This window comes from Adiantum capillus-veneris, chromosome 18 (genome assembly GCF_014529385.1).
Source record: "Adiantum capillus-veneris isolate H3 chromosome 18, ASM1452938v2, whole genome shotgun sequence".
NCBI classification, from domain to species: domain Eukaryota; kingdom Viridiplantae; phylum Streptophyta; class Polypodiopsida; order Polypodiales; family Pteridaceae; genus Adiantum; species Adiantum capillus-veneris.
Window position 1 is genome coordinate 53,231,910 of NC_140948.1, and position 19,741 is coordinate 53,251,650.

General features: G+C 46.2%; 1 protein-coding gene across 1 annotated transcript in view; it reads right to left on the reverse strand.

Annotated features, from left to right (window-relative positions):
• Nucleotides 1-10,768: 10,768 nt before the first annotated feature.
• Nucleotides 10,769-19,741, reverse strand: part of TIC62 (NAD(P)-binding Rossmann-fold superfamily protein) — a 31,504-nt gene continuing 22,531 nt past the window's right edge. Inside the window, exons 8-14 of the mRNA XM_086488662.1 lie at nt 18,093-18,203; nt 17,783-18,004; nt 17,322-17,689; nt 15,908-16,915; nt 11,627-12,103; nt 11,388-11,534; nt 10,769-11,324 (exon numbers count right to left, since the gene is read on the reverse strand). Of these exons, the coding sequence (XP_086344788.1) occupies nt 11,159-11,324; nt 11,388-11,534; nt 11,627-12,103; nt 15,908-16,915; nt 17,322-17,689; nt 17,783-18,004; nt 18,093-18,203 (2,499 nt within the window). The 3' untranslated portion in view covers nt 10,769-11,158. The remainder of the gene's footprint in view (nt 11,325-11,387; nt 11,535-11,626; nt 12,104-15,907; nt 16,916-17,321; nt 17,690-17,782; nt 18,005-18,092; nt 18,204-19,741) is intronic.

Consider the following 19,741-nt stretch of genomic DNA (forward strand, 5'->3'; position numbering starts at 1 on the left):
GCCTTTTTCTTGTCTTGATCTTCGTCGTCTTCACCATCACTTTCATAAGAGGAAGAGGATGAAGAAGATGGAGAAGAGGGTGTCCTCTTTCTCGCCTTTTTCTTCTCTTGCTTTTTATCATCCCTCTTTGAATTATGGTGTGGAGAATGGTACGATGGTCTTCTCCGCTTTGGTGGTGATGGAGAGCGTTTAGCCCGCTGTCTTCATGGAGCCATCTCCGCCGAGGTGGCGGGAGACTCACTTCTTTCTTGTTCCTTCGGTGGAGGCTCTTGAGTTCTCCTTTGGGAAGGAGATGCATCATCAAGAAGTAAATTCTTGAGCCCTTCGTATGGATTCTCTTCTTCTTCCCGAATCGGAGAGAGACCTCTTTTGGAAGTCTCACAAGGAGGCTTCCTAGGTGTTCTCTCGTCATGGTGGTGAGCTTGGAGAATCCCATGAGCACAGAGCTGCCGTTACACTTCACTTTGGAGAGATGGATTGCCCATGGCTTGTTGAAGCCTAGAAACAAGATAGTTAACAAGCATAGGAGCATCATTAGTAGCTTGCTCATTAGCAAAATAAAATTTATCAACATTCATTTCACTCTATTTACTATTGTCAGCCATTCTAACAACTTTTAGGTGTACTTTGACACTTCAAGCCCTAGTTGCTACTCCTCTTTACCCCTTTAGAAAAAGCACTCAAGCTACTATACCCGTGGCTCGAATATCATTAATTGCAAGCAATAGAAGAGAGGGTCGTTCAACACCAAAACAGCACCGGCTCCTGTCAAGCTTCTAATAGCTCAATAGTGGTTAAGTCGTAGGACTTCACTATTAAGACCATAGCTCTCGACGGTGATGCCCCGTTAACTGCACGAAGGCAGGCGCACTACAAGGCTGAAAAATCCCTATTCTACTTACTCACAGGCAATTAATAATACCAACCATTTATAGCTAACTTGAGGACCTCCCTTCTTGAGCAAGAAAAGAGAAACCTTGTGCTCTGATACCAATGTAACATTTAATGGCCTAAAAACTTGTGTGTAGCGGAAATTATCATGAACATAGTGGGCATTCCATTAGAATAGATTCCTAATGAGAATTACAAGAGTGCTTGGGTGGAGAGAGCACCAAAAAGCATAACACCTAGTTAGATAGCATGAACAATACTTTCAAAAGAGAGAGAAATTAAGCTATTGACAACAGTTGAGGACCGGATTTTCATGGAGCCGGTCCCCCCTCCAAAAGGCTTTGTATTATGGTTTCTCCCACCAAGAGAGACATTGTACAATACAATTCTTTGTGTTCCTTCAAGACTAGCTAGTGCAATGAAGATGAAAGCTTCATGCACTAAGAAAAACACTTCTCAAACACAACATCAATTATCCCCGGTCTCAGACCCAAGACCTCACATACCTTCGAAGATGGTGAGAGCTAGTAGGGTATGAGAGTAGATTGAGATGAAGAAGGAGTAGTCTTACGAGAAAGATGTACATCTCCTTACATAATCACTCATATTAGCATAGCTTAGCTTAGTAATTAGCATGGTAGAGGATATGAGCATGCATTGAAGCTTGGCTCTTGGTTGGATTTGCATCACAAAGCCAAGTGTTGTTGGTGTAGGCCTCCCTTCTCACAAGCTTGGAGTAGGTGATAAGCTTTCCATTAAAGCTTCAGAAGGAGAGAGAGTCTTCTTTACTTCACACATGAGATTGTGTGAGTGTGTGTGTGTGATAATGCCTTGCAAAAATTAGCCCCCTCTCTCTCTTGGTCGACCCCTCTTGCTATTTGTTCATGCTCTACTCTCATTGGACCTCCCCAGGCCTAGCCAATGGTAATTAAGCAGTATAAGTGATAGCCTTCTGACATGTGTCCCCCTTTCCCCTTTTGTGAGAGCTTTAGGTAATTTAATAATTCAACTAAACTCTCATTGGGCCCCTTTTCCTCCTGGCCAATAGGAATCAGGCAAGCCATTGGGCTGCTGAATGCTCATTGGACCCCATGGGAGACTGTCCAATAGTCTTCTAGAGGACTTAATTCTCATTGGTTCTTTTATTAAGTGTTTTTAAATTAATTAAACTAGATTTACTCTAGCCTAATTCTCATTGGTCCACCTCCAAGGCCATCCAATAGGAATTGGGTACACCTTGTGGGCATCTAGGCTAGGGAGATGACATGTGTCCCTCATTCCCTTTGTGTAAAGGGAGCTTGTGTGTGTGTGTGTGTGTGTGTGTGTGACTTTCTCTCTCATCCCCTACAAGCTAGGCTCGCCCCCTCCTATGTAGGGCATCCAATTCCCCCCATGGTTGACCTTTGGACACAACCTTTGAATTTTGGAACCTTAACATTTTGGAAGTCTTAATGGACTGAACCTTAGGGTTTTTTTAACCCATTGTTGTACATGGCTCTTTTGGAGATGGCTCCTCCTTTGGATCCCTACTGTGGCCAGTTTGCTAGCTTAACCAATATTCGAGCTTTTTCGCCCCTGACACTTCCCCATATTAAATGATCAGTTTAACATGAGAAAATCATTTAGGAGAATTAGATATTGATTATTATGACATTATCAATTCTAAATAGATGGTCCGATCCATTGTAGATTTATGGAGACTCAAAAGAGGAATCACCTCAATGCCAGACGCACTCAGTTGCGACATGGGCAGACGTGCCCCACAATGATAGTGTCCTCTAAAAGACATGAGAGAGAGAGAGAGAGAGAGAGAGAGAGATGTTCTTGCTCTCAGAATAGGCAAGAATCGGCCTTTTTTTGCTATTTTTCTAGAGAGAGAGAGAGAGAGAGAGAGAGAGAGAGAGAGATTGTGAGTGTGGACAGTGGTACACTCTGGCTGCGGCCCTTGATAAAATCACACATTCCCCTTTACCCAGGCCGTGCTTGCATGCTCTCATAACCCTCCTAAACATCTTGTAGTATTGTCAGAGTTAGAAAAAGATATGATGAATGCAAGAGTCACTAAATTTCTAAAAGAACACCATAAAAACACTCTGGCAATCTGGCTCGATGGCAATCTCAGGTAAGAAAGCTATATGAGAGGATCAAAGGAAGATAATTCCTGCGAGCTTCCAACTCAATACATGCACATAAAGAATTGTAGAATGTCTCTCTCTCTCTTTCTACGCTGGATTATATGTAGGCTTGGACGCAATACCTTGATGTTGATAGCTACGTCTGATCTGCTTGAGTTGTTGAGAAGCTAGAGCTAATCAAGGCTACTCTTAGCACCTCTTGTGTGCCACAACCCATCATCGACATAGCCAACAAGGGTGAAACTCACCGGGCTCTATAGTGTAGCAACGGCTACAGATCTAGAGAAGAGTTTGTTGAAGCTTTGCACAACACCATTGTTAAACATATCCGGCAAGGGTGGGAAAGAAAGCTGGACTTGGGAGGCCAGGCTATAGTTAGTAGCGAGGAGTGCAGAACACTCTATTGAAGGTTCGTGCATCACATTAGAGAGCTTCTCTCACAGGACATGATTGGAAAGGAGTCTCTCTCTCTCTCTGGGGGGAATGCATAAAACACTGCCAGCAAGAAAGGGATGGGTCTGCAGCGCCTTGAGAGCATGTCCATCGTCCCATTCCCTGCGCAGAGCCGCTCTTGCAGGTATGCTGTATGTGATGTTGGAGGCGGCCAGCAAGCTGTACTACAGTTGCACCTCTCTCTGCATACCCTGCCCCATCTCCACCATCACCCTTACCGGATTGCGCACGCTCCCGCACATCCCTGAAGGATGCCAGGCTCCCAGCCTCTTGCCAATACGTGAGGAGCGGGTGCACCGTTGCCTCCTGTGTTGTGGATTCAAGGAGATTTAACCCGCGCTCTGCTGGACAGTGGGCCGCCTCGATGGCTATACTTATTACTGAACAATGTTTTCTGTGCGCACTCTCAGGAGATTTAACCCTCCCTCTGCTGGACAGTAGGCCGCCTCGATGGCTATACTTATTATTGAACAATGTTTTCTGTGCGCACTCTCTCTCTATTTTAAACGACTCTTCCCCCAAGAAACTTGCGACACTTAGAGCTTGGCCATCTTTCTCTCTCTCTCTCTCTCTCTCTCTCTCTCACTCTCACACACAGCGTGTTTGTTGATTGCCTGGACTGCAGGCCACATTGGCTGGAGGCTAGCCTAAGGATTCTCCTGTTACCACATGGTAGAGGGGGGACCGGAATCCCTCCCCGCTTTATATTAGTATAGATATACAAAGTACTAAGTTTTCTACTTTACATTTCTAGGATTATAGAAGTCTTCTCATTTTCTAATTTTCATTTCTTAAGGTTTTCTTTGAAATGCAGGAGAGTGTGACATGTGGATGCCTTCTCCTTGCTCAAAAATTTTAAGTTCGATTATAAAGAGTATAGATTGACCTACAAATTTTGATATTTACCTCTAAATTTTAAATTTGAAGATAAAGAAACCTACAAACTTTTAATGTAAAAACCTTCAAATTTAGTCATTTTACCTCTAAACTTTCTCATATGTAGGTTTGTCAAGGTTTTGGAAAATACTTTTTTTCGAGCACAGCTAAAACACACATAGTAGAAGGAACACCATTCATTTACGTGCTAATGCTTTTAATTGAGGGCAAAGGATTTAATGAAACCCGCCAAATCTCATCTCATCTCGTCTCATCTTATATTATATTATATTATTATTATTATTATTATCTATATTAAAAAGAGAAGGTCAACCTCCACATGGCTGCACATGCCAGCTCCCTTTCTATTAACCCGTTACCCTTCCTCCTCGTTTTGGCCAGCGTGGCAGTGGCAGGCACATGGCAATGCTCATTGAATGCATGCTGGCAACCTTCCCCTCAAGTTGCGACCTCCACGTGGCTGCACATGCCGGCTCCCTTTCTATTAACCCGTTACCCTTCCTCCTCGTTTTGGCCAACGTGGCAGTGGCAGGCACATGGCAATGCTCACTGAATGCATGCTGGCAACCTTCCCCTCAAGTTGCGACCTCCACTTGGCTGCACATGCCGGCTCCCTTTCTATTAACCCGTTACCCTTCCTCCTCGTTTTGGCCAACGTGGACATGGCAATGCTCACTGAATGCATGCTGGCAACCTTCCCCTCAAGTTGCGACCTCCACGTGGCTGCACATGCCGGCTCCCTTTCTATTAACCCGTTACCCTTCCTCCTCGTTTTGGCCAGCGTGGCAGTGGCAGTGGCAGTGGCATGTCAATGCTCACTGAATGCATGTTGGCAACCTTCCCCTCAAGTTGCGAGTAATATGCATCGAGCAGGCTAAGCGCAGGTTTTCTAATTAAAAAAAACGCGCGCAGGTTTGTGATCCACATGGTTGCATATCCATGCAGCTACAATGGAACAGACCCACTACTCTTGAGTCTCAAGTTCTCAACCCTACCTTTCGAACGCTAGCTCGACCCCGCAACCCGAGGTACTCAGTGCCCACTGCCCACAGGGCTCGACATCGTTTGCCCCGCAATTTGAGAAACTGGGAGATATGGGTTCTCCTCAAAGCACAATGGAAGCAAAGCATGAATAGTTGAGACGAGTCTATTTAACAAAAGCAAAGAGACATTTGAGGGCTTGGGAGTTGGGACGAAGATCAACAAGTTGGAAAGATCTCTTCCAGCTATGTCGAACCTGCTATGGTTTCTCCTGGCCGACAGCTCCCATGCCAACACCTATGCCCCGTCTCACGTCCGCTAACCCTAGAAGTTCTTCTTCTATTTTCATGCATCTGTGTTTAAGGATCTGCATCGTTTGGACTAGCTGGGTCTGCCGCAAAGCTGAAGAGAGAGAGAGAGAGAGAGAGAGAGAGAGAAAGAAAGAAAGAAAGAAAGATTTTTAACGTCTATGTCAGGCCGAAATCGGCCTATGAGACAAATCAAATGTACATGGTGTGTATGTCATCCGTCTATCGGAAAGACAAATGAAACAAAACTGATACAAAACTGAACTGAATGTAGGTAGTGCAGTATCTGAGGAGGGATGGAGTTCTATCTCTAGGGGTGTATGCATGTCTATATGCTCAAGGTAGTACAATCATGAGAGTGCATCAAGCTATCTAGCTCCATCCTGTACTAATGGGGGGATGTAAGATGTGGTACATGGGCGGGTCTGGTGCCAAGGCTACCCGGATGAAGGCTGTCAGGTCGGCCCTCATCTGGGCCACTCGCTCCTCAGTGGCACGGCGCTCCCGGGCTCGGATCTCCTCGATCTGTCGATGGTGGGAGCTCGCGCCCCTGTAGCCTATGACTCGTGGTCGTCGTCTAGCTCGGTTCACCTCCGCCTGTGGGAGTGTCACTCCCCTCTGAGTGTCTGGTGAGGGAGGGGCAGAAATCCTCTGAAAGAAGTCTGTGAGCTGCGACTGTCTCCCCTCTGTCTGTGTAGCTGTGTGTGGCTGTAGTAGTGTGTCCCGATGGCTCTGTATCTCTAGTAAGAAACGTCCGAGCTGTCTCTGATCTCGAGATTCCATGATCTCTCGGAGAGTGGGCTGTCCTCTGAATAAGGCCTCATACCTGCCTCTGATCTCAGTGTATGCTCTGCATCTACATACAAAGTGCTCCTCACTCTCCACCTCCTCTGTGCAGGCTCTGCAGATTCGCTCCTCCCTGGGAACACCAGTATGTCTCCCGATCTCAATCTCTAACCTGTGTGAAGCCACTCTCAGCTGACCAATCGCCACCCGTGAGCTATGTGGCATATATGTGTCCATGTAGCGTGGTCTCTGTATGAACCCCCCAGACAATATGGTGAGAAACTGGTCTCTGTAATCTGACATCCTCGTCCCCAAGCCAGGTGTCTCCCAGACTCTCCTAGTGTATAGCTGCCACAGATCCTGTCTCAATACCAAGTTCCTCTCACTGCGAGAGAGGTGAACATATGGTGAATGGGGGTCGTACTGGAATGGTGGTAGGCTCTCCATGTCAAGACCGTGTCCCTCAAACCATGCTCTGACCTGTGAGTACCATGCTCTCTCATGCCCATTCTCTGATAGCCGTATAGCTGCCTCAAATGCTCTACGGGTAAGTCTGTCAGGAGGTAGCTCTCTCATCCTCTGGATGAAGCAAATTGTCTGGAATAGTGCCTCTACAACCATAGGTGGTGTGGCGAGCTCGGCTCTAATAATGTCATGTGGCACTGTCTTCTTGCTGCGGAGCAAGCGTGAGATCATACATACCTGTGGTCTCTCAAGCTGTGTCCACTGGTCAGCTGTCAATCCTGGTGCCCATACCGCCGCCGAGTACATCAAGGCCGGGGTGACTAAGGTGTCGAAAAGCCACCCCTTCGTGCGAGGCTCCTGAAAGTGTGCCTCGTGGCATCTCCGCTCTAGCATGGCCAGAGCTGCATATCCTCGGGTGAGCCTGTCAACAGCAGCCTGCCTCATAGTGAAGGGTCCTGGTAGGCTGGTAAATGTGATGCCAAGGTAAACATAGGAGGTGACTACATCAACCTGTCCTCCTGCTGTTGTGAAGGTGGCGGCGCTCCTCACTGCACTGGATGTGTGAAAGATCATAACCTTGGTTTTGCCAAGGTTCACAGTCAACCCCCTGTGTGTGCTGAATTCGTCCAAGGCCTCAAGATGGCGTTGCAAGCCCTCGGGTGACTCTGAAATCAACACAATATCATCAGCATATAACATGATGTGGACCGGAGTACCTGCCAAGTCGCTCCCCTCTCCCCCTGCTCGCAGTATGTAGTCGGAGATCTCGTCGATGTAGAGCCCAAAGAGTGTCGGGGAGAGTGGGCATCCTTGCTTAACACCAATGGTGCTAGCAATGGTCTCTGAAAACCCGCCTAGGCAACGAACCCGACCCGTCACCCTCTCATAGAGAACATATATGGCCCAAATCATCTCTGTTGGTATCCCAATGTTGTGAAGGCGCTGGAAGAGTCTCTCGCGTGGGACTGTGTCAAAGGCCTTGCGGAAGTCCACAAAGCAGCAGTAAAGCCTGTTCTTCGGCGCCTTTGCCCCATCAATGAGGCAGCGCAGAACGAAGATGTGGTCAGTGGTGGAAAAAGCTCGTCTGAAACCTGCCTGGCCTGGAGCTCGTAAGCCCTCGATCTCTGCGTAGCAGCTGAGCTGTGCCTCAAGTATTGCTCCATATAGCTTGGCCATCGTGTGGCCAATCATGATAGTCCTGTAGTTCCTTGGGTTCAGGGTGTCGCCAGATTTGTGGATAGGCACTATGGTGTGCTGTGTCCACTCCTCTGGGAAGCCCTCCCCTATAGCTCGGTTGAAGACATATGCAATCAACGGGGCTATAGTGGAGGCCGCATAAATGATGTGCTCACTCTGTAATCCAGTATGGTCAACTGATCGTCTATGTTGCATGCGGCGTATGGCCCTCTCTACCATCTCTGCTGTAAAAAAGGAGGAGCACGTGGGGCGTGGCTCGTGTGGCTGTGGGATAGGAGGCTGCCCTGGCACCTCATACAGTCGCTCTGCATAGTCATGCCATATCTGTGGGTCCTCAATAGCTGTAGTTGGACGTGGCTCGCGCAGGGTGCGCCATGCCGTCGCGCTATCCATGCTCATGAATAGGCGGTATAGCTCAAGCTCCTGTGCCTCTTCGAATGCTCGCCGCTTTTGGCGTGTCAGCGTCTTCATATGCCGTCTGGCCTCTCTCTCTGTGATCTCTCCTAAAGCTCGCCGTGCACGGAGGCGTCGGTATAGCTCTCTGCACTCATCATCATACCAACGGTTCTGAGGCATAGTCCCGGGGGAGGGGGAGTGCGTCCTGTGTGAGTGGTGTGTGGAAAAGAGCTAATAGCTGAAGTGTGGAGTACGGAAGAGAGAGAGAGAGAGAGAGAGAGAGAGAGAGAGAGCATTACAATACCCTGTGATCAGCAATTAATAGAGAAGAAGATAGAGACTTTGCGATCCTGTACATTGATTATGATTTCACATACACAAGGTTTCATGGCTTCTTCATCAGTTGCATCGTGAACAGAGTAAGGTGTTGGGGATGTGCTCATGTTGATCATGTAGGGTGCCCACAACCAAAAACAGGCTGCAACGATGCACTACTGTGTCAGACTCAAGCTCCCTTCTCTCTCTCTCTCATGGGCACAACTCTACACTTCTAAGCAATCTCTTTCTCCCAACGCTCTCTCTCTACAATGTTAACAAGCTCCGGCTTTTGCAAGCGGCAGACCTCCAAGAACACAGCAAGAGCTCCAGTCGAGAATATAGGTGAGAGCCACTTCCAGGCTCGCATGTGCCCAGCTTTCCTTTAGCGGCTGGTAGGCAGCATTAGGCAACTACACGTATGCAACCCAAAATAAGGTGAAGTGCGGTGGCGTTGTAGGAGCCCAAGGGGCGTTCTTGCCTTCTTGCTCACGGCACAGCAGCAAAAAACTCCAACATGCACAAACTGGTTGATCATGTACTCTAAATGTACGTAATCTCTCTCTGATCCCCCTTCCTCTTCATGGTGCTGCAAGGCCATCAAGCTGTTTGTTTTGATGCTACGGGTAGGTGAAGACGACGTTGTAGGTATTCTTCTCTAGAGCCTGCACAAAGACATGGATATGCAGGAGGCGGAGGTGTTCGACTCTCTCTCTCTCTCGCATGAATTTGAAAGGACATGGCTACTCAGGCGGCAAAGCTGTTGAACTCTCTCTCTCTCTCTCTCTCAAAAAGGTTCTAACTGGAGCTGTGGCAGTGGATGTGCGCACCCGTGTGGAAAGAAGGTGTTCTAGAATCGAGCCATTGCAACCTGCAGGGACAAACGCATGTGCGCACATACACACGTGCATTTGGGAGGCTACTGATGCTAGCGCTAGCTCACTCAAGCCTATCTAGCTGCTATACGTTTACTCCTTTGTTCTTGAGTTCGTGCCATCTATGGAAAAACGGGAAAAAAATGTGGTGGCGATTAGCCCCTCAAGGGCACAAGAGTTTGGTAATGCTAGATTGCCTGGCGATGGTAGCACGAGACAAGGGCACTGCCAGGGCAGTATAAGATAGGTAGCACCAAGGACGCATGTCGTAGGCCGACAAATGTGGATGTGTCGTGTGAGACTGTAGCCTTGCATTGTTTGGTTAATAAGGCCATTGGTTGGCAGAGGCAAGATCCACCACAACGAGGCCTTGAATGAACATGTATCTTGGTCTTGCTCTCAATAGTCATTAGTTATCTAACCACATAAGCCTATTTGAGGCTCGACATAGGTGGAAAGCAAGGCTATGTCAAAGGAGGGGATATTGGGAGCAACACACACAACTATGAGGGAAGATGTTAGCAATTTATTCATGGAAATTTATTGACGTTGAGAAAATGGAGCAAGAAGGTTGACTCGGCGAGTGTGGCATGTAGCCCTGATGACTGCGTGAGACAAAGAGAGATAGACTGCGCACATGCAGACTTATCGGCAGGAAAACAGTGACGCTATGAACGGCAGGCCATCGGTCGGCACTTGCATACATGCTGGATAGTTGATGACGGCGATCATCTTCTACTCTTTTTCCAAAGTCAACGAGACATGCAAAGGGCGTACGCCGATCGGCAATGTTCGCGCTTCCCCACCAATGCCAAACGGCTATAAACGGCAGTGTAGTGTGGATTGCAGTTTTGATAGCTGCGGTAGAAAAACGGTGGAAAATGCGCAGGGGCGTGGTGGGCCCTTTAGCTGTTTTCGACCGGATGCAAGCCGAGGAGGGTGCATGTGCGTACCCTAAGAGAGAGGTTGCCATGCACGTGATAGAGAGAGAGAGAGAGAGAGAGAGAGAGAGAGAGAGAGGCCGCGGCCATACTAGTGTACCTAGTTTGATTTAGGATGACATTTAATGTACTGCTGGAAAAGAACGCCCATTTTATATTACGTTACAATATTGTACTTTAAATTAGGGCAAAAGGATTCATGGAAATCAGAAAAGGCAAGAATAAGAATGCAATACAGGCGACTGCCAAGCAAAGCAGGAAAAACGGGGCATATGTCTGAGCATTTTGCTGATTTAGCAGAAGATGCCACTGAATTGAGTACTGCCCTCCATCCTACTGCCTGCGCAATAAGTGGGTTTCTTTCTTGACAGATTGGGGCTTTCCTGCGACAATGCATTCAATTGGGTTACACTACAAACATCCACAGCTCCACTCTCAAGCATCCAGACAAATGCCTGTGGGAACAGCAAGACAGAGAGAGAAGGAAGCACTGTTGCCGCAAAACTAAACCTCGACTCTTATTGCTGCCATGGCCACTTGAATCCGCTGTCAGCAGCAGGTTCCGGTAACTTCTCTTCTTCATTTGAGTCCACACTTTGCACAGCTCCATTCCCTTCCGGTGCCGGTGCTGGTGCTGGACACGTTGTCGGTGCTGGAGATGTTGGTGGCTTAAGATCCGGAAACCTGCATTTTGAAGGAAGTTCAGTGCCATCATATTGATATACCCATAACAACCAAGAAACTCACCCTGCATATGGTGACAAAGGGACTGAAGAACTTGCTGGCATCTCCACTGGCTTCGAGTTAGTTGCAGAACTTGGTAACATCTCCACTGGTTTTAAGTTTGTTGCTGAGGATGGTTTTGGTGGATTTGGAGGCTTCAAATTGGGAAACCTGCATAGAGGGTACACTAATAAGCTTGTGCCATCATTTCAATGAGTTTTATAAGAAGCTTCTTGAAAAGCCACATGCTAAATGGTCCATACTGTGCATAGGGAGATAGGGGCCTTGAACTTTGAGGCAGTGTGTCAGTTTTCTCTTGCGATGTAATAGCTATAGGCACAGCCTCTTGCGCTTCAACCGAAGACACAGGCTCTTGGGAAGCAGCAGGCTTCTCCTCCTTCACGGCGGCAGCGGGCTCGTCTACAGTTGTTTCTTCCAACTTCTGCCAAGGCCACTTGAAAACAAATGTTGTCTGTGCCTTCTCCAATGCCTCTCGCTCTCTTTCTGCAGTTTCCTGTATTTTTTGTGTTCGAGGTTCAATGTCATCCTGTATGTCTTCACTTGGCGCTTCAGGAATGACCGCAGGCTCTTCCTGAGGTGGGGGTTCCACCTTTGCTGTTGCCTGAGCTACAGCTTTGACCTCTGATCTAACAGGATCTGCTTTGGGCGGTGCCGCTTCAGCGGGTTTGGGTGCAGGAGCACTTGCAATGGGAGGAGCTGGGGGCTTTAGTCCTGGATACCTGCACAGCAATGCATGTAAGTTTTGTCTGTGAAGGAGGCTCTTTCAAGTTTCAACCCTTCTGATGTAAGTGCCAAATTTAGTCTCTGTATCCTAATTGTTCAATACTGAATAAAGAAACACTAAAAAATCTTCAGGTCTCGACACAAGCTGCAAAAGTAGGCTACTGGGACTGAGGCAGAGGGATGGCCAGTGCTGATGTGGCAATTCACAAGGACAGAAGAAAAGGCAGATGCTTTTTCATTAAAATAAAGAAATACCACCATTCTTTTTTCAATTCACAGTTGTGTTTCAAGTTTATCCAGTTATCCACCGCTTGTATTTGAAGTACCAACCAGTTTCATCAGTAGGTTGCCTACTATACCAGACACTAATTAGAAGAGGAGAAAATGAGAGGGGGAAGAAGTGTTAAACATTACCAAAAGATGCTTTCAAGAAGCACGACCGTCATATCTCTCAGGGAAAAGGACCAAAATTTGGTGCACTCTCTCCCTCTATCTATCTTAGGGGTGTATTGCACACTCAAAAAGATAATTGCCTGTCCACTTGCCTAGAGACCGCAGGTAGCCATGCACTGGGTGGCTAGCCACGGCTCAGAGCAAAGCACTATCCATAAACATGCTAGAATGCCTTATCAGAAGTAGAAGTGAGTGATTTCCAACAGATTGCACCTCCAGAGCAATGCTATTATTGCTCTTGAAATGACCTGCACATGGCTTGAATGGAAGGATTGTTGTGTTGCTAAATTAACTATAGCTTAAGAAATGTAATTCTAAAAGGAATCATCAGTATCAATTGCTCCATTTGTGACAGAATATAATTTGGATGCGTCATAAGAGGATGACTAGAGCATCGGAGAGAGAATATCCCTGGAGCAATCCTGGAACTGGTATTCCTTGTGCGTCATTCTAAGAGAATAATTAGAGCACCACTGTAAAAGGGAATATCAACTGGACCACCTGAGACTGGTACTTCTCGTACATCACATTGGATGGGTGACACAGAGAATCGAGAAGGGGCATCTGACCATCCGGAACGGACATTTCTGATGCATCGTGGGATTGGTGACTTACAGCGTTGCTAAGGATTTGTTCCGTACGTTTAATAAATAAGAGACCAAGTTATGGGTATTTCCAGTGTGTCACAAGAGCACTGAGACTGTAATATTCCATGATCTGAGTAGATTCTAAACAGCTAACCAATGCCCGCAAGAGGCTTTGAGGGAATGCAGTTGCTTTCAGAAAAGAGAGCTGCTTTTGAGACAAGTAGGTGCTTTTCCACAAACAAGTTTATGCCGGCATTGCATTTGTGCATGAGATTAAATCATGGGACGCCTAGGAAGTTGCGTGCAAGCGTAAGGATTATCTGCTAATGTTTAACGAGTTTTGCAAAAATAATCAACTAGCCTCTTTTTATAAATTCAACAGCTCTATCTTTTCACTTTCTACATCACGATCGCTCTTCCCGTTCCCACTTTTAGAGGGCACCTCTCAATTTCCCTTATTGCTACCACTTGAGGAAAAGCACTTCTACTGTTACAGGCTGTCTTCCGTGCCATAAAAACAGCCCTCCTTCCCACTTTTGGAACAGATTCTTGGTGCCCTAGTTCTGAGGAGAGTTTGCTGCAGATTTCGGCATTAATGAAGATGCTCCCAAACCTCCATATGGCTGCCCCAAGTGTATCAATGTTGCCATGGTTGAGTACACTTCCATCGGGCTCGGGATATATTTCGGGCTGCGTGCAAATGTGGCAGTCCCCCTGCTCCCATTCACTAGGTTTCAGCGTGAACAATTGTATGCGCAAAAATGTAAACATACAAAATGTCTACACACAGGTGTGTGTGCACACACTTCTCTACTCACACAGCCGATTTCAAACTCGAGCTTGCGCACATTAGAATCGATGGTCTATCATTAGGCGTGCACGTGTGCAACTGTTTGCACGACGTGTTTGTTTAAACAAATGTGTATACAGACAGTGCACGAACCAAAGAAGCAAGCAACAAGTTGAGCCTGTCACATCATCTGCATGTGTGCTGGAAGGCCGATATGTAGCTAGAGCCTATCGCGAAGAAAAGCTTCCGAGGATTGTTTTTGTCGTGACAAGCTACCGTTTTTCTCTGTTTTCACCCCACAGACGTCATGGATGAGGCTGATCAACAAGAAGGATCCCCTTAACACAACTTTCTGGTGTAAGGAGAAGGTTTTCTCTATACGGAGTTCTCTGGGTCTTGACAAGTGATGCTTTTCATGTTTAGATTGTTTGATCTATGATTGTTTGGTTGCAGGTCGTTCTCTCTTGACGAGGGAGCAGGAGAAGGCAACGGCCTCTGCTCGAGAAAAGTGCCCCTGTGAGATCAGAGCTAGATTACCCCAAAGGGTTGCCATACACTAAGATTGGTGTTAGATTCACAGTTCAGAGAGTTTTAGACTCTCAAGTTTTGACCAAGAAAAAGCGGTTTCCAAGGATGGAGGTTTGTCAAAGACAGAAGGGTAGAAGACGGGACTGCCTCAACACTTCCCAGTGCATGATTTCTTGACAGAAGTTTGGACATAGGAGAGAGACTACAGGAGCTTATCCGTAGCCTCGGACTCTGGTTTGTGTGACGTGTCCGATGCTTTTAGGGTCTTAGAGGGTAGACCAGAGCCCCTTGTAGTGATGGTGCAAGCTTCGGGCTGGAGCTGACTCACACTCTTAGGGGACAATGTGATGGATATACGGCACCTCTGACATGGCGAAGACATAACCTAGGCATTTATTCAAATGTGGCAGCTTGCACATTTCTTCATGATGGAACATGGCATCCACTGATATAACCGATCACTTCCTTTTCCTTTGTGCCTCGTACTCTTTTGATGGGGTAGATGTAGTCCACTTGGCAAATTCAAAAACAGAAGAATCCTTTTTGTGCAAAACAAAAACAATCCGCATCGACGCAAGATTGATGCGTAGAGGGTGATCACGTTTATTCCTACTTAAACTCTCATACATGGAAGTGATGGGCTGGCCATCTTTTTTTGATCCTTATTTTTAGGACGGGGCTTCTCTGCTGAGCAGAGACTGCCACTGCAATTAACGGTTAAACAGCTGTTACCCTACAGCTCTAGATTCATTTGGGAACTTTTTCTTTTCAATTCTAGTTGAGGATTTTTCAAGGATTATGCTTAAATTCTTGTGACAGTATTTCATCAGCATGGGCCATTTTGGCCTTTAAAAGAAAGTTGATTTGTTGTCCTATTTTTTTCTGCTTTTATGCCTTCAGTGTCTTCTGCCTTGATTACACTAAACTTTCTGCCAAAGAATGCTGGACAACACTAATTTCCTCCTTGATTTCTTCTTTTGAGTAACTTCTTAGGCATGATCAGTACTGCAATCAGTTATAGTCCTGGCTTAAGTAGGATGGGATGATTTGAGGATCATTGGGAAATATTCACAGATAAAACAGCAAGAGAAGGTTCGATAACTAGCAAGACTACGTGATATAATAATTCTTCTCGGGGCCTTCACAGTATGAAGCCTGCAGCTTGCATCTGCATTATGAGTAGCATACTCTCTTTTCGATTTCTCATACTGCATTTAGGTTTCTGATCGCCTAGGAGCATGCTTACCAAAATTATCACAAATGGGTGCGCTTGCTGACGCAATATGTAAGAACACTGCTGTGCCGATTTGATGCAACAAAAGCTACATCACCTGCTGATGATCAAAATATGTGCAAGCAGATTGCCAACCATATAGATATAGCAAATCATCTATCGCAACCTTAAATTAAAAAGTTGGAGAAGAATTTATAAAATTGGATACCTTGTATATGGTGACAATGGCGTTGGACAGGGGGGTAGCTGGTCCGAAAGTTTAGCTTCTACAGGCACCTCAGCTACCTCCTCTTTAATAGTTCCTTCCACATCTGGTGTTTCTGGATCGGCTGGCTGCCAGAACCATCTGAAGCCCTTGCTGCGTGGTGCAGGACTTGCTGCTTCCTTGGATTCCACCACCTGTTTTTTGGCCGCCTCTTCTTCAGCCAATGCCTTCGCCTTCTCCTTCTCCTCTTCTTGCGCCTTCAACATGGCTGCTTGTTTGGCTGCCTCTTCTTCAGCCAATGCCTTTACCTTCTCTTCTTCCTGCGCCTTCAACATGGCTGCCGCCTCTTCTTCAGCCATTGCCTTTGCCTTCTCCTCTTCCTGCGCCTTCAACATGGCTGCCGCCTCTTCTTCAGCCAATGACTGTGCCTTCTCCTCTTCATGTGCCTTCAACATGGCTGCTTGTTTGGGTGCCTCTTCTTCAGCCAATGCTTTTGCCTTCTCTTCTTCCTGTGCCGTCAGTGCCTCTGCTTCCTTCTTCGCTTTCTCCTCTTCTTCCTTCTTCTTTGCTTCTGCTAACTCTTCTTCCTTTTGTTTAGCTTCAGCTTCTATCTTCGCCTTCTCCTCTGCTTCCTTTTTCTTGGCTTCTGCTAGTTCCTCTTCCTTTTTTCTAGCTTTAGCTTCTTCTCTTTGTTTAGCTTCCACACGCTCCTTGGCCTCTTCCGCCAACTTCTCTTGCTCTTCCTTTTTCTTGGCTTCTTGATCTTTCATCAGTTTTCCTTTAACTTGTTTTTTGGCCTTGACTTTGGACTCGGCATCTTTATCTTCCTCTGCTACTTTTGATGGCTCTGTTTCTGTTGTTGTTTCGGTGTTGACTGAGGATGGTGCCGCTCTTCCTCCAAAAGAAAATGCCTGCTTTTTCTTCTTGGGTTGCTCTGCTGGAACAGATTCCTTGGGGAGTCTGGCCAACCTCACTGACTCCATGATCTTTTGTTTTTCTTCATAAGAGAGCCTGTCAAAAACATCAGAAATTCAGGTCATTCCTTAACAAAGTAAAAATGAAGCAGAAGCACAGTGATAATAAAAGGCATTAAGGGCAAAGCATCTCTGAACAAATGGTCTAGAGGCCCCAGTATCTCTCAGCCAAAGGATGAATTCATTAACCAGCCATGCCCTTGGCCATAATCCAAAAAATAACCCCCCCCCCCCCCCCCCAACCCCACCCCCCCCCCCCTTGCACGCACGTGCAGATGTACACACATGTGATGTCAGGCGAGAAACACAGTGCACCTGATACAGAGGGGGAAAGGAAAACACACTCTTTTTTTTTGTAAATCCACACACACACACACACACGCAGTTTCCAATCTCTTAAATCTTCAACTATCAGTGCTCTTTCTTGTAGTAAAGGGGCTCACACGTTCCCTTTTCGAGCTGCAGCTAGCACTGCAGCCTCAACAGCTTTGGCTTGGCTTGCAGCCAAGGCTGCGGCCTCTGCCTTTGCTCGAATCTCTTCAGCTTTCTTTTCCAATTCTGCCTTCTCTTCAAGAGCAGCTGCTGCAGCACTTTTGGCTGCCTCCTCTTTCTCCCTTGCTGCTTCAATCTCTTCTTCATACTTCTTCCTCAATGCCTGCAATCTTTGCTTCTCCTTTTCATCTCTTTCAGCTTGGATGCGCTTTTCTTCCTTTTCTCTCTGAGCTTGGGCACGTTTGTCCTCCGCAAGTTTCTCAGCTTGTATTCTCTTCTCCTGTCTCTCTTTGGCAGCAAGAGCACGTGATGTTTTTTCCTACAAACAGTAAAGCAATGCAAAATCGTAAGCATGTCCACGTACTTGCACAGGATGGAATCAACACTTTGATGAAAATGCTTTGAATCAAACCTCTTCTTGTTTCTTGGAAGGTTTCTGTGCTTCAGCATCAGCTTTGACAGGTTTAGCTTTTTTCAATCCTTGGGCCCCTGAGCTAGAAATTTCTTTCGATGGAATTTCTTCAAGCAATTCTTTAATGGGTCTCAAAGGTGCAGTGGTCTCAGCAATAGCTTCAACAATCTTGTTCACAGAGACATCTGGATTCTCAACAATGCTTGCCAATAGCTCAGCAACCTAGGTTTGCCCATTCTACATCTGTAAGCCAATCTTCTAGCATTGAAATTCTCTTGTGATATGAAATTACACTTAAAACTTGCATCACCTGTAAGTTGGAGACCTGGCCCCCAAACAATTTGTCCGCCTCTGCAAGGAGGAGATTATGAGTCTCCTTATATGCATCCGTGGGACGCTCCATACCACCTGGTCGAACTATCTGGGACACGCATGGATTTCCATGTTAGCTCAAAATCTCTAGTTTCTTTCATCTTTCACTGCAGCCAGAAAGCAGCAAAACACTTAGTTGGCTGCTCCAGGACAGCTAGAAAAACCGTCCAAGCATGTGCATGGACAGCTTCTAACATAAGTGTACACAAGTTAAATGGCAAGCAACGTGTTAGATACTTTCATATAAGGAATATTGTCATTTCCAAATACTAATATGCAATACTTGGATTCATTGCCAGATCAAACACATGCATCTGCAACTGCAAGTTCATGCATGAACACATCTTATCAAACAAAAAGCAAGAAGTACACTTAGCCAACCATTGATGCATCGTTCAGGGATTGCCAAAAAGAAGCGCGCATTCATTTTGAAAACAAGGTAAAACATAAAATGACCCCAAGGGGCCCACTCGTCGGGCCTATTTCCCCAAGTATCAATCATGGAGCTGGGTCGGGACAATGGGCATGTACCATTAGATAGGACCCACATCCCCATGACCATTGCAGATTTGCATCCTTTTGTGATTCAGCTACACAATAAACATAGGCATCCCTTTCTTAAGGGACGAGTGACTTCAACACTCAATCGTAGAGTTATGAAGCACAAGTGTCATCATTATACTGACTTACATGGGACTTCTACTACTAGTTTAGCGCACCCATTTGACAAAAACCTCTTTCACCCTCACGTGCTCTTCTTGATATTATGGTGCTAATGTGTGGACACACTTCGGACCACCGTGGCAATTTTTTTCCTCCTAGGAGCTAGGAGGTTTTTCCTCCCCGGCTTGTATATACTCCCATTATTCTAGGGCAAGTCGTATCTTTACTTAGCACACTCACTAATGCAACTTCCTTTGGTATGCGCCCTTGAGCTTGTCCTTCATCCCCTCCATCTTCGTGTGCAATCTTGCAACCGTATTTCCAACTGTTGGTATCAAAGCAGGCTTTGGCATCTTGGATAGCGTCACCAATACCTTCTTGGCTCACTTTCTCAAATCAAGATGATATTCGGTGAGTGGTTGCATGGCGAGATATCCTTTGAGTGTGCTTATAGAGCTTGGCATGATCAGAATTTTAATTCAGGCTCATTTTCACTCCATTTCCACCACTCACAATACTGTGCATGCACTTTCATCCTTCTTTGCAGGTTTTTTGACAATGTAGATTCTTGCAAAAGATGCATTTTGTAGTCTTTTGTGAGTTCTGTTAGGCAGCACACAGTTTTGTACAGTTTTTTCCTCTACACACGCAACTTTTGCACCATACCAACCATGGCTGACAAGAATGATGTTTTCCTCATGTTTTCTTTCAAAGACATTGGATGAGAACAACTACCTACTGTGGGCATGTGTGATGCAACATGTTCTTATCACAAAAGGCGTTTGGAACATTGTGCAGAATCATGATGTAAGAAAAGGCTTCGTGGATACAAGTCCAGTGGATGATGATACGAGTTTTAGCAATATCTATTGCTAAATTTGTTTTGCCCGCTCTTGTGAATTTGTTTTGCCTGCTCTTGTGAGT